The 14,369-nt window shown below is 44.3% G+C and overlaps 1 protein-coding gene across 1 annotated transcript in view; it reads right to left on the bottom strand.

Moving 5' to 3' along the window:
* unc13c (unc-13 homolog C (C. elegans)) overlaps window positions 1–14,369 on the bottom strand; it is a gene marked incomplete at both ends in the record, with an annotated part of 262,328 nt that overhangs the window by 225,928 nt on the left and 22,031 nt on the right. The window contains 2 exons of the mRNA XM_080729663.1: window positions 7,217–7,288; window positions 11,534–11,612. Coding sequence (XP_080585789.1) covers window positions 7,217–7,288; window positions 11,534–11,612 — 151 coding nt within the window. The remainder of the gene's footprint in view (window positions 1–7,216; window positions 7,289–11,533; window positions 11,613–14,369) is intronic.

The following is a 14,369-nucleotide window of genomic DNA, read 5'->3' on the forward strand; positions in this document are numbered from 1 at the left end:
CCTGCTTGAGACGGTTGAATCACACACACACACACAAACACGCACGCACGCACACCCGCACGCACGCACGCACACACGCACACATACACTCTGTAGACATGTAGTGGTTGAGGCCTGTGTAAGTGCAGGTAGGCCACAACCTTTTTCCATTTGCAGTATTACAATTGAGTTCTAGTGTCTAAAATGTTGTTTTATATTTTATTTTCATTTTCATCAATCATTTGTACTGTACTTCAACCTAAAAAGAACCCTGAAAGCAGAAGCAGGATTCAGGCTGAATCTCATGTCACTGTGTCAATGTTCTGCACTGCTCCTTACTACTGCTCTTACTTCTCTTACACACTAAAAGTGTGTAAAAAGCACTTGTTTTTATTTTTTTGAATTTGTTTGTAAACAACCACTGAGCACAGGTGTGATGTTACTGTGTGATTTTACTGCCAACAGTAAAGGATAAAGAGAGATTTCTGCCTGAAAATGTTTCCTTCACAAAAATGCATTTTTCTCAGCTTTATGTTCTCAAAGAGCTGTTTTTTAGTCCATATTCAGCAGCTTCTAGCTAATGAATAGAACATGATAAAGACACGAAATCTTTTTCTGTTGCAAAGTAGACATTCTATTCTTCGTTGCCATATAATTGTTGTCTTTATAGTCAAAGCCAATTTTCTCCAGTAGGCCTTCAAAGATGAGCGACAATTCTCAAATTTAGCTGGCAGTGGATGGAGCTTTTTGTTAAATTCTGTGGCAGTAAGAGAGTTAATACCTTTCATTGGTAAACCACCTTTGACCTGTTGACAAATTGATTGAATATAAACATAAATACACATTTAATTTTATGTATCATTAAATTAAATAATTGATTAATAATTGATCCCTATTTTATACTGATTATATGTAAAAAACTGCTCTGTGGCCTTGTGGTTAGAGTGTCCGCCCTGAGATGGGAGGTCTCGGTTTGATCCCTGGTCGGGTCATACCAAAGACTATGAAAAATGGCAACGAGTGCCTCCCTGCTTAGCACTTAGCATCAAGGGTTGGATTGGGAGTGAGTCCCTGCAACATACTAGCATCATCCAGGGGGTGTACTTATCAAGCTGCCTCACGCTACAGAATAAGGAGACAGGCTTCTGTGCATTATGCATTGTCCACAAAACCACATTTTACATGTACTCGATTAATCGAGTTATCAATAGAATAATCACTAAGAATATAATTGATAGCTGCAGGCCTAAACCTTTTGCAGTGATTAAAACCAGCCTCAAGCTTTAGCTAAATTCAGCACAAATACTGTAGCCTCTGTCGCCACCAATGATTGCCTTGTTTTGACTGCATTTGTCATATTGACTATCATTTCACACTGATGGGAGCATTATGTTATGTGGTGTATGCTGTGGTGCACTTTCTGTTATGTGTTTTGTTTCCTTGGACTACCTGCCCAGGGACAACAGACGTGAAATGAGCTGCTGGCTAACTGGGGTGCAATTACTTTTTAATTGTGCTTTCGCTGTCTCCCTCACTAAACAGACCAAAAACAATCATATGAATGTTGCCAAACTTGTTCTTTTCACTGTATAACAGCCACTGCTGAGCACTGAAGAGGAGGCAAACCAGGCTTCTGAGAGCTGTTAAACGTCCAAATTATCCCTGCTCTATGCATCTGTGTTTTTCCCTGTGGTCGGATTGATTCTGTTCTGTTCTGTTCTGTTCGTAGGAAAACAAGCAATAATGACCACCATCAGATACGAAACAAAATTGTTTACTGTATGCAATCAGTTTAGTGCAGAAAATAAATGAATTATATTGTGTCAAATTGTACAAAATGTTTTACATTTTCGTGTTTATTTAATAGCAGAAATGGCATATCTACAAGCTTCCAATGCATTGTGAATAAATGCATTGCATTGCATTAAGTTACATTGTGAGCTACTATTTTCTTTTGCATTTTGTGGATGAAGTATATACTGTAGGGCTGAGGTAGTTAACATATCTATATCTGACAGGAAGTATGAAGCCGTTTCTCAGTGAATTAAAGTTACAAGACAGAGAATGAAGCCTGCGTTTCAGTGCATTGTTCCGCACACACCACTGAGAATGCTCTAGCTAGCCTCACAACACAGCTGTTGCAACACCGACCGCACACATTTTTAGCAAGCGGAAGGAAGCATGGTCATGTTATCCACTGTTGTGTGTGTGTGGAGAAACACTCAATCGGAGACTTACAAATGAACAATGGCACTAATAAATGGTATACAACGTGCTCTCTCTCTCTCTCTCTCTCTCTCTCTCTCTCCCTCTGTCTCCCCCCTCTCCCTTGACAGCACAGTATACTGTACATGTCACACAGGCACGTGCACACATACACATCAAAGGGGGCTTGAGACCCTGCCCTTTTACCCGTCTGTAAAAAAGTGCCCTCTCCAGACCATGAATGCAGTTTTTACTATGGTGAAAGAATTGCCCTGTCCAAACTCTCCTGAACTTAAATGCAGCATCTTATGTTGAAATCAAGTAATGTGCAGAAATCAAGCATCGAAAATAGCCGCCCTCCAAGCTCACAACGCGTCGCAGCGCGACACGTTGTGAGCTTGGAGTTCGGCTATTTTCGATGTTTTCACCAAAAGGCCCTTTTTAGAAATGTCAGCGCCTGCCTCTCTAAACATTCTCTGTACGTCCCTGCCCTCGACAGTACAGTATACATGTCACATGTGTGTGTACTGGTAAGCATATGAATGCAGGGTAGGGTGCTTCATGTGTCAGTAACATGGGTTAGCCTGTGGTGTCCCTGAGCAACGATCCAGGGCAGGTTTTGATCCAGCTATAGGCTCCACTCTGCCTTCATCAGTCATCCTCTGTTCTCTGCTGATTCACTGTCATGACCAACCATCCTCATCCACCCCTCTGGACCGGCCAATCACATCGCGTATTGCCGTCTTCTCAGGAAGTAGCTTGTCTCAACAGCAGTGTTTACACTGGCGAGGAGTCATAGCATGTTATACCCGATCCCCTGGTCACAGAGGAACGTGAGACCACTCTATGGATTCATCTCGGCGAGGGCAAGGCAGTCGCGGTGAAAACGGCCGAAAAAGCAGACGCGACCACGTTTTTTTGTAAAATACCTGCCATACCGCTACTGACCAGTAGTCGAGCAACTTCCAGAGTATAGCTTTAAAATATAAGTTAAAATATTTAGATATTGTAGGGGGTTTCTGGCTGGCAACAACAATATTATATTATACAAATAAATACATTAAAATGAATATAATAATAATAATAACAATAAAATAGCAAACAGCAGTTCAATACACGACACATTGTAGATTGTAGATTGGCGATTAATCATATGACAAATTAATTTCTACGGGGCTTAAGTGGCTAAATCAAACATAAATGACATGCAACATTTAGTCGGCGTCTTATATTACCCATCAGCATGAGTTATGGATATGATCTACTCTAGAATCTGGATGTGGTACGCCCTGGCCCTCTCACATCCCTGCTGCTTTACATGTGCCTAGACTCACCAGGTTAGTGTGGACAGTCTAAAAGCCTCTGATGTTCCACAAACACACGCACGCACACACACACACACACACACACACACACACACACACGCACACGCACACACGCGCGCACACACACACACACACACACACACACACACACACACACACACACACACACACACACACACACACACACACACACACACCATTTGTTTCTGCTCTACAAAACAGAGAGAGAGTGAGAGAGAAAGAGACAGAGACCGACAGACACACAGACAGAGAGTTCAATACAATGTCTAAGAACAGCGGAAATGCCACACTTTAGAGATTGTTCGGTTCATCACTTTACTCTCTGTCTGTTGAAACTGACCTGAATTGATGAGAGATACAGAGATAGAGAGAGAGAGAGAGACGGAGAGAGGGAGAGAGAGAGAGAGAGAGGGAGAGAGAGAGAGAGAGAGAGAGAGAGAGATGAAGCGATATGGAAACGGCAAGACAGAAGGCGAGAGAAAGAGATTGAGGCTTGGAGAGAGATCAGATGGCGAGAGGATGAGAGAGAAGGGAGAGGGAGGAGGGGGATTAGTTGGTTGCAACATCTGCCCAGGAGCAGAGGTCAGTCTACTGGACATGTCTGCCAGGTCAGTGACATTAGTGACACACAGTGGGCATGGATGTCCCCAGGGCTGTCGTACCATTATTCTGGGCCCTGGGTGCAAGGATTCACTGCGCGCCCCCTATGAATGTTCTTCATAGGGGGAGGGGGTTTAGCCCATTTAGACTGGGAACGCATTATTACGCATTATTATGTGCTTCTGCTATGTCAGTGGTGCTAAAAATGTTTCATGTGAAGGACCCCCAAAATGATATGTATTTGGCCACGGAACCCCCAATTCAAAATATTTAGTTACAGGGACCCCCCAGAAGCTTTTTAGTTTGCTTAAAGAAAATACATATTCAAATATTTGCACACATTTTCATGATTTAAAAAAAAATAGCAGATCTACAAGCTCACAGCGCGGCACTCGGTACCGAGCTGCAGTGAGCTTGTATGTCTGCTATTTTTCAATAGTATCAAATAATTAAGGCCCCTCCCTCCACCTTGGGCCCTAGTAACTCAGGCCCACTTGTCACCCCCTTGTGACGCCACTGGTTAGTGACAAAGTGGGCATGGATGTCCCTCTCTGCAATGCTCCCCCCCCCCTCCTTCTCCTCTCCTAAACAGCATATGGTGGGGGTTTTTTTGAGCGCCCTCGCAGTCCTCACAGGGACGCGCTCTCCTGGACGTAATGCGGATATAAAACTCTGACATCTGCTCGCCCTACTTAACCACGGCCAGCGCAATCTGCAAGCTTTGCACGGCTCTCCCCTCGACCACCAATCAACCACTCTTGCTCATCGCCTCGTCAAGCAGTCTCCCCCCATCGGGAGGCGTTATGACATCAAACCCTAAAGTCTAAAACGTCCCCTTCAATGAGGCCCACGGCCCTCAGTTCACAATCAGAGAGAGAGAGAGAGAGAGAGAGAGAGAGGTCGCTTTTTTCCCCCCGTCGCGATGGCACACAGAGTGCTGTGGGATCCGTGGCGCGCGGAAGGCCAAGTCATGTGTGTAAAACAGAATAAAGCATACGGACGTGTAAACACATCCGTGTGCGTACGCAAAATGGGCCAGCGGACTGTGAGAACAGAAAGAACTGGGGGGATTGGTGATTTAGTGCATGATGTACGCTGTGTACTGTTGATGCAGTCGTATACTGCAAGCCTCTAGTCTAGGGCTGAGTTGACGTTGTCCGCTTGTTTGTTTTCTCTGAGAAATGGCATTTCACTTGCTGCTTTGCAAATCATAACACTTCCCCACCCAGAGGCAGGAATGGATCGCAATCAATTAATGCAGAGAGAGAGAGAGAGAGAGAGAGAGAGAGAGAGAGAGAGAGAGAGAGAGAGAGAGAGAGAGAGAGAGAGAGAGAGCTTTAGAGGTCAGCACAGGAAGAAAGATAGATACTTTCACCATCGATTGAGATCCCTTTCTCCATGGCTCTGCCTTCTCTAAAGCACCATGTTCACTGCTGGAGCACGACAAAGGCACTGCTGAAACACTGCCTTCTGTGCAGAGTAGGGATGCGACGATAAGCGTTATTATCGCTTATAAAAAACTTGTTAACTCACGATAATCGTATCGTGGAGATTTGATTTATCCGTCATGCAATGGGATCAATTCATCTTTTATTTGCCAAGCTGCATATTCGGTTCCACTTAAACCCTCTATAATTGGTAAAAGGTACTTATAATATACTTGATACAGTCTTTTTTCACTCAAATGTCTTTTCCAAAAAATAGCCGATCTGCAAGCTCACAACGCGTCGCGTTGCGACGCGTTGTGAGCTTGTAGATCGGCTATTTTTTGGGGGGGATAATATCGTAAATCGCAATTTCTTTGGTCATAATAATCGTGATATGATATTTTCATATCGTCCCATCTCTAGTGCAGATTCAAACGCATGGCTGTTTGAATCGGGAGCCATCGCTTAATTGGCTCATCTATTTCAGTTCCTCCTTCTATCCTGCGTAGCCATGTAGGAGCACAGACAGTGCAGAGAGCGACTAGCTGACCTCAGAGACTTATCTGTGCATTTCCAGCGTCAACCCCCATAATGCATAGTATAAAACTGCACACACAGGAAGCTAAGACCAAATTAACAAATGACTGAATAAATAAAAACGGTGACGGATACAGTCAGGGTGGGGTTAGGGGAGGTCTCGTTGGATAGTGACGCCGCACAGGCCCATTTAAAGAAATAAGGCCGGTGACTAATGCAATGCATCCAATTTTCATCCCGAGGCGGGCCTGTGCTCCTGGCAGTGATCCGATCGGAGGGCATCCATCAAGTACACTATTGCGGGCAAGCCTGAGTTGGGAGCTCTGACAGTCTGTCAGCGTTCCAAAGCCCCCGCAGCCCACTCCCTCCTCCCCCCTACAGCAATACAGTCTATGTCCTGACACAACCTCTGCTCTGCTTATTAGCTATGTCCTGCTATGCCCACCCATCCGTCATCCATCCATCCATCCATATATCCTTCTAACCACCCACCCACCAACAACACCACCCCGAAGCAAGTGTAGTGATGCACGGAAGTGAGCATTGAACCCGGGACTCCCAACCGACAGACCAAAGCACAAACCGTCCTGCCAATAGGGCCGAGCCCGATTGGCAGGGCTGTTGTGGGCTGGTTCATGGCTGTACTAACTGTGGGGTAGGGATGGGACGATATGCAATATTATCGTTTATCGTGAAAAAAAAAAACACTCACGATAATCGTATCGTGGAGATTTAATTCATCATGATATCGTCCTCCGTCATGCACTGGGATCAAGTCACCTTTTATTTGCCGAGCTGCATATCCGGTACCACTTACAATCTATAATTGGTAAAAGGTACTTATAATATATCGTCCCATCCCTACTGTGGGGGCTACACAAGCATCCACTTCCCTCCTGCCCCGCCCTCCCCCCTCTCAGAGTCTTGCCAAGCCTCTCTCCACCGAAGAGACAGAGAACATTGAATTAGTGTCTCCTTCAGCGCCTCCCCATGCAGTTGCATCCATCCCACCCCCGTCCGCTCCGCCTCCGCTGGGGCCTTGGCCTCCATCACAGCATCCAGTGTGATTGTGTACAGTACAACAACAGAGGCACCGGACGGACACTGTACAGGTTTACTCACCAGGTCTTCATTATTCAGGGTGGAGCGGTTCACCAGAGCGAACGAGATGCCTGCCTTTCGAGCAGTGAGGGTCTGTGTGAGCAGCAACAGAGAGAGAGAGGGAGAGAGACAGAGGGAGAGACAGAGAGAGAGAGAAAATGTCAACAGATTAAATCCACCCACATCATTATGCCCATCAGCGCTACTAAATGAATTTACACATACTGTAAGACTCCTGCTAGAGAGACCAAGCAAGACAGAGAGAATTTAACAGCCTGTAAAAGCACTGTGAATTATTTAGTGGGATGAGGGGAAGAAAAAATAAATAATAAATAAAAAGTATTGGCTTCGCTTTGAACAGAACAGGGTAAGATGCATCCGGAGTGATATGTGCAATGAAAGCGACACTTCTATTTGAGGTTTGTGCTGAGGCCCTGTGCTGCTGATTAGCTCATGTGTCAGGTTGTTTATATGGAGTATTTGATCCTATGGGGTAAGATGCCATCTCTGTTAGATGTGTGGACACTGTTTACAGCTCCACAGGGGCAAAAAAAGAGACATGCAGTCAGCACATTAAAGGGGAGATAGAGAGAGAGAGAGAGAGAGAGAGAGAGAGAGAGAGAGAGAGAGAGAGAGAGAGAGAGAGAGATACTGTCCGATATCATGTTTTAATAAAAAAATTAAAAAACATTAACTCAGTTAATTTGGGGCAAATGTTTATTTACATATATTTATCTATTTAAAATAGCAAAAACAGCAGATATCAGTAGTACCTTGTCAGCTTTTAGATAGGGTATCTTTTGCTATTTGTCATATGAATAAGAATGTAGGGCTTTAATGATTAAAGCTCCTCCCTTATGTTTTTCTTTTCAAATGAAACCATGCAGAAAGTTATACAAGAGAGAGAGAGAGAGAGAGAGAGAGAGAGAGAGAGAGAGAGAGAGAGAGAGAGAGAGAGGTTTAGATAGAACTTACCAAGGCCTGTGATATCCAGAAAGCCGTAGAAAAGAGGACGAGGGGAAATAAGAGATTGCGTTAGGGATTGACTTTGGGGAAGGAATAGGGCTTGAGAGCGGTAGAACAGCAGAGTGACAAATTATTTATCCATACTGAGTGCATAGGTGTCTCAGCTGCCATGCAGCATCAGAAAGCACTAGACAGGTTGCTGCTCCGCTTGGGAGACATTATACAGTCCTTATACAAGTCATGACCCGTTCATGCATCAAAGTGTTGCTAATTTGCAGTCATGCTTGGCACTTATATTTGGTCCCATGTTTTTTCTTTTTTTTTTTCTTTTTTTTGGATTGACGCACAACATTCTGCCCTGCACAATAGGTGTGTGACGCAGTTAGGGGGCCTAACGCGAGACAACGCACACTCATGTATGATGGGGGGTGAAGCCAGCCGACTCACAATCAGGACACCGTGACTCACACGCACATATAACACAGACGCACACACAGACACACACACACGTGTATATAGACAGATTACAGGGCGCACAGACAACGTACACACTCGCACTCGCACTCGCACACACACACACACACACACACACACACACACACACACACACACACACACACACACACACACACACACACACACACTACTGTAGCTACTATGTTCTTCTCCATTGAGCCTGGATGACGACCAGAGATATAGAGAGGGAAATAGATAGACACTTATCCCATTCTAGTGGCGGTTGGCGGTTATGTAACGGAGGAAATGCAGACATGGACGGCTGACCGATATAGGGTCGGTCTTTAACCACGACCCTCTCGTTGTGTGCAGCCCGGCTATGGTATAAAGATCCATGGAGGGCCCATGGAGCAATGTAGGAGGGCACGTGACCTCTACATGATCTGTGAGTGTTGATGTTTCAAGTTCATTGACATGCAGTAGCACCGCTGACATTGCTGCAGGCAATACAGTTATGTCCCTGTGTCCAGATGGTACCAGTATATATCCTCAAGTGCTTTTTTGGAATCAATTTCAACAAGTTTTGTGTTTGTTTTTTTCTTTGCTTTTGTTTGCACAGGGTTCTTTTTTTTTAACTTTTTTTTTACCCTGCCTTATCAAACGATAGGAACCCTCTCGTCCCGAACAGTGGTGTAAAGTAATTAAGTATATTTACTTAAGTACTGTACTTAAGTACAGTTTTGAGGTAATTGTACTTTACTTGAGTATTTCCAATTTCGAATACTTGTACTTCTACTCCACTACATCTCAGATCCAAATATTGTACTTTTACTCCTACTACATTTATTTTAAAACTTTAGTTACTAGTTACTTTGTAGATTTTTATTATTATTACAAAACATACATTAACCACTTCAGCCTTGTATACATTTTGGCCATTTGAAAATAGCCGATCTACAAGCTCACAATGCGTCGCGATGTGATGCATTGTGAGCTTATAGATCTGCTATTTTCAAAAGATTTCTATACGTTTGATAACTTGAAATGGGACATTCTGCACAATGAATAGTTTTACTTTTGGTACTTTTAGTACATTTTGATACCAATACTTTAGTACTTTTACTCAAGTAAAAATTGAATAACGGACTCTTAGTTGTAACAGAGTACATCTACATTGCAGCATTGATACTTTTACTTAAGTAAAGAATGTAAGTACTTTTTACACCACTGTGTCCCGAAACCAGCCTGAACGCTGCTGCTGCCTTGAAGCAATCGCACAGCCAATGGGGGACATTGACAAAAGGAGAGGCATGAGAAAAGAGGACCAATTAGATCGATCCAAATCTACTGACTTCATCCCCTGTGTAAAAGGCTTGCTCGGTTGTCACTTTTACACGATTTAAAAGCCTCACACAGTTTAAATCACTAGTCAATGAAGTCCTCAGATATATTTTTGGGTTGAGTTGTCAACATTTCGTGTTTCAATTGAATCTTTAGCACCCGCCGAACAGAGGCACAAGAAAGATATTTGACCACGTAAACCCTCCGACAAGCTCCCAACGTGTCGCCATGCGAAGCGCTGTGAGCTTTAAATCAGCAATTGTTGGCTAAGGAATTTGTTGTGGAGGGAAATAAGGAGGGGGACCAAGTATGGAGCCCTGGTGAACCACAGTCAGTGAAGTATATACAGGGTTTAAGTGGTTAAATAAGGTCAAGCATCAGTGAGGCTGAAATCTGACAACTCAATGAAAAATATCACCCATAGCTGTGATGATGGGTCTATGTAAGAATGGCAAATATACACGCAAAATAAAAAATAAAAATAAATAAAAATAATAATTTAAAAAGAACAAAAAAACGACAACCCATACTTACCAAGACATTGTTGGTTATTAATTTCATGAGAGATATGGACAAATAGCAGCATCAACTCATGTTGTTCACTGTCATATTAAACATTCATCAGAAAACTACATTTAACGCTAAATCAAGGAGCTTTATAATTCACTTTGAAAATGCATTTCTTCATTTCTAACCATCAGTTTCCTTTAGGTTCTATGGACAGGAAGTCTATTCTATTTGTTCACTTCAGTCTTACTTTCACTCTCCATGACGAACACAAACAAACAAACACTGACAAGACTGACATACAATACCAGACAAACAGGTATAAAATGGTTATAAACAGACACCAAGAATAATGGCATCGGACAGGCCAAGTTGTCAGCACACAGTGGGGATGAGGACTGCATATGGGTGCGTGGCTGCGTGCATGCGTGTGTGTGAGTGAGTGAGTGTGCGTGCGTTGGTGCGCTTGGACGTGGCTGGTACAGTTTGCTACAGTGGACTGCGAGAGAGCCGTCGTTCTGTGCGGAATATATTATGACACATATTATGTTGCAATAAAAACAAACATCAGCGGGACACTGTGCGACCTAAACACTCTCTCTAAAGCATTTCATTAATAGGGTTCTCACCACGGCCTCCAGGTTTTTGGGTCTTTCAGTCAATGTTATCGCCATTAATCTCCATCACATCCAGTCGTATAATTAGTGGAAAATGTTTTCTTAAGTCTGAGGTTTTCTTTTTCTGTCTCCTCCTACCGATCGTTTCAGAAATACCTCTGACACTTTATGAAGACATTTGCATTTGAGATTACACATCCTCCGGCTGAAGTTCATTATCGCTTTAATAACCGCTCTTGTTCCCTTGGTTTTTGTTTTGTCAAGTGCTCTGTGCTGCGTGAAAAGTGTCGCGTCTAATGAAATAATTACTGGCATTATCGCATTAAAACGGGACTGGGGGGCTACCTGGTACGCACACAGCACCATTCCACAGGCGACGGTGGCCAGTGCGGGGCCACTCGGATAGATTTGACATAAATCACACATAACCTTGTTGCAGTAGATAACTCACCAGGTCTCGGACAATAGGCACTGTCCTCTTGCGGCGTAAATCTGGCATGCTGTCAATACCATAAAGAATGCTGCCAGCCCTGTGGGGAGCAGACAGATTTAGGGTGTATTAATATCATAATAATGCCGCGCTGGGGGAGACATTACTACGCTGAAAGGGAGCCTTGATTTACGCTGGCAGTAAACATCATGGATCACACCTCTTCCATAACCTGTCTAACCACCGGCCCCTTTCTCCTCCCGCCTTCCGCGGGGCCGGAGGACGTACACTCGGGCACCCGGTGATCAGTCTTCCTCTCACTTTCCATTGAGCACCCCTGTTCCACGCGTCTATTTCTAGATCCCTACCAGCTTGCACGCACACACCGGAGTGGCACTGAAGATGCAACCAACAACCAACAGTGACAGTAAAACTGCTAGTGACTAAACAACTTGAGAGTCCTACTGTAGGGTCTACTGTATGCTAGAGCAGAGGTCTTCAACGTTTGCAGACCGAGGACCCCTTAGTTGAGAGAGAGATGAAGCAGGGACCCCCACGACCTGTTCATAGATTCCATATAGTTTCATTGTTTGACAGCACGATCATCAGTGTATTTCGGATTCATGTCATTTTGTGTTTTCAGATATTTAACCACTTGAACTGTCAATAGTTAATAAACTTCACCTTTCACTCTGTACTTTTTTCTCTTTTTCCCCTCTATACCAAACCTTTTTTGACGAAAATAGCCGATCTACAAGGTCACAACGCCTCGCAGCGCGAGGCGTTGTGAGCTTGTAGATCTGCTATTTTTGGCTAAAGTTCTCAGATTATAGACGCAAGGGTTCAAGTGGTTAATATAAAAAATGGGAAAAAAGATTTGAGGACCCCCTTTAGTCACTCTGAGGACCCCCTATAGGGTCCCGGACGCCCTGTTGAAGACCGTTGGTCTATTGTACTAGGGTCCAAGAGTGGCTACACTTCCTGTGTGGGCGTGGAGTGTTTGGTTTCAAACACCAAGTGTTGCTCCTCTTCTACCACGCTGTAGTTGAGAGCATCCTGCAGTGTCGTATCTCAGCTGGGTTTGGCAACTTCGGTGTATACAGCTGAAAGCCCGGATTACACTACTAGGCTAACACAAAGAGCCATGAAAAACTATGGGAGTCAGGCAGTATCCCACAATGCAGGCTGTCTGTGATGAAACTATCATCAGACAGGCTCAGAAGATTATTTCAGACCCCACACCATGTCCTCCAACCCAGTACCAGCTTCTTCCCTCCGGCAGAAGCTCCAGACACACAGTCCTCCAGAGCAGCTCAACTGCTTTAAGAACTCTGTTGCCCCCCTGTCCATCAAAGCCCCAAATGTGTGTCCATGTGGAATGCTGACATTCTGTGTATGTGCTGTATGTCATTTTGTATTGATATATATATCGTCACTGTCGGGCAGAAACCTCGTCTCTCCAAGTTTCAATTTTTTTTCTCGCAAAGTAAAGCACTGATTTATCATACAAGGCCATCGCACAAAAGTAGTGAAAACAGCTGATCTACAAGCACACAGTGCCTGGCGATGCGAGGCGTTGTGTGCTTGTAGCTAGTCTAAGTCATTTTTAAAATGATAAATACAAAACAAACGGTTTTGGACCTACAAGGTTTCCACCCGACAACGACAATATATATTGTTACAGCAGAGGGTAACACATTTCCTTTGGGAACAATAACACCTGTGACATGATGAGTGCATGTGAATTGTATTCATTGTTGTGGGGTATCATTACAGCAAAGAAAATTGCCACTGCTTTGCGAAACAAAAGATTGAAAAGACTCTCGCTGCATTTCTTTCCTTCCTTCCTTCCTCCATTTCATCCTTCACTTTCACCCACCTGGGCAGGGTATTAGAGGATCCAGTTTCTCTCTCTCTCTCTGTCCCTCCCTCCCTCCCCCCCGATCATTTCAGTCCTCTCTGTCTCCCCGCAGAGCGATGAACGCGATGCTCCGCTCCCTCCGGAGGAGGGTGGCATCACCTTAGCTGTCACTCAGCTCCCTCTAACGACCTCGATGTGACATCACAGACAATCAGAGGCTGCTTACACCCTGCATGCAGAATATAGCAGGTAGCAGCGGACCACCTGTGACCTGGCAGCTTGTCCCCCCCCCCTGCTACACCAGCGGAACGGCACCGGAGATAGGGATCTAGAGCCTTCCCATCTTTGCCAAGCAGGGGCTGCCCTTCGTCTCACCCAGGGAACCCACGCAGCGTGATGCAGCAGACACTGGCTGGCGGGGGTGGGGGGTGGGGGGGAGCCACAGCTTGGTGTTGGGAAGAACTGCAAAGGAGGATTGCACTCTGGGAGTTTCACAGGTGACTTTCCCCTTAATCTAATATGTACATATATTTTTAGGCAAGTTTGCATTTTGATTGCTTCTTTTATTTTACATTTTCCCGTGAGGCTTCATTCCAAAGTGATAATCCATGGTTATAAACTTGCAGATTTATTGTCTAGCTTCCAGTATATCTTTGCTGTTGGGCAGAAACCTCTTATCTCCTTTTTTTCTTTTTTTCTTTCTTTTGCAAATTAACACCCTACTTGATCATACAGCATCACACGAAAGCATCACAAGTAGCAGATCTACAAGCTCGACACGTGGCTCGTTTCGAGCTTGTAGATCTGCTGCTATTGAATTGGAATCCTGAAAGAATAACAGTTTTGTTTTGGACATATTATGAGGTTTCCACCTCGACAAAGACGATATTCACATCCTCTTCCATGTGCCGCTATTCAAGAGAGGTGACAGAACACCCAGCACGCAACCAAGTATAAATGAAAGATTATATGCCAATTAGGCCCAGCCATTATACT

This window comes from Nannobrachium achirus (genome assembly GCF_963921795.1).
Source record: "Nannobrachium achirus genome assembly, chromosome: 7".
Lineage (NCBI taxonomy): Eukaryota > Metazoa > Chordata > Actinopteri > Myctophiformes > Myctophidae > Nannobrachium > Nannobrachium achirus.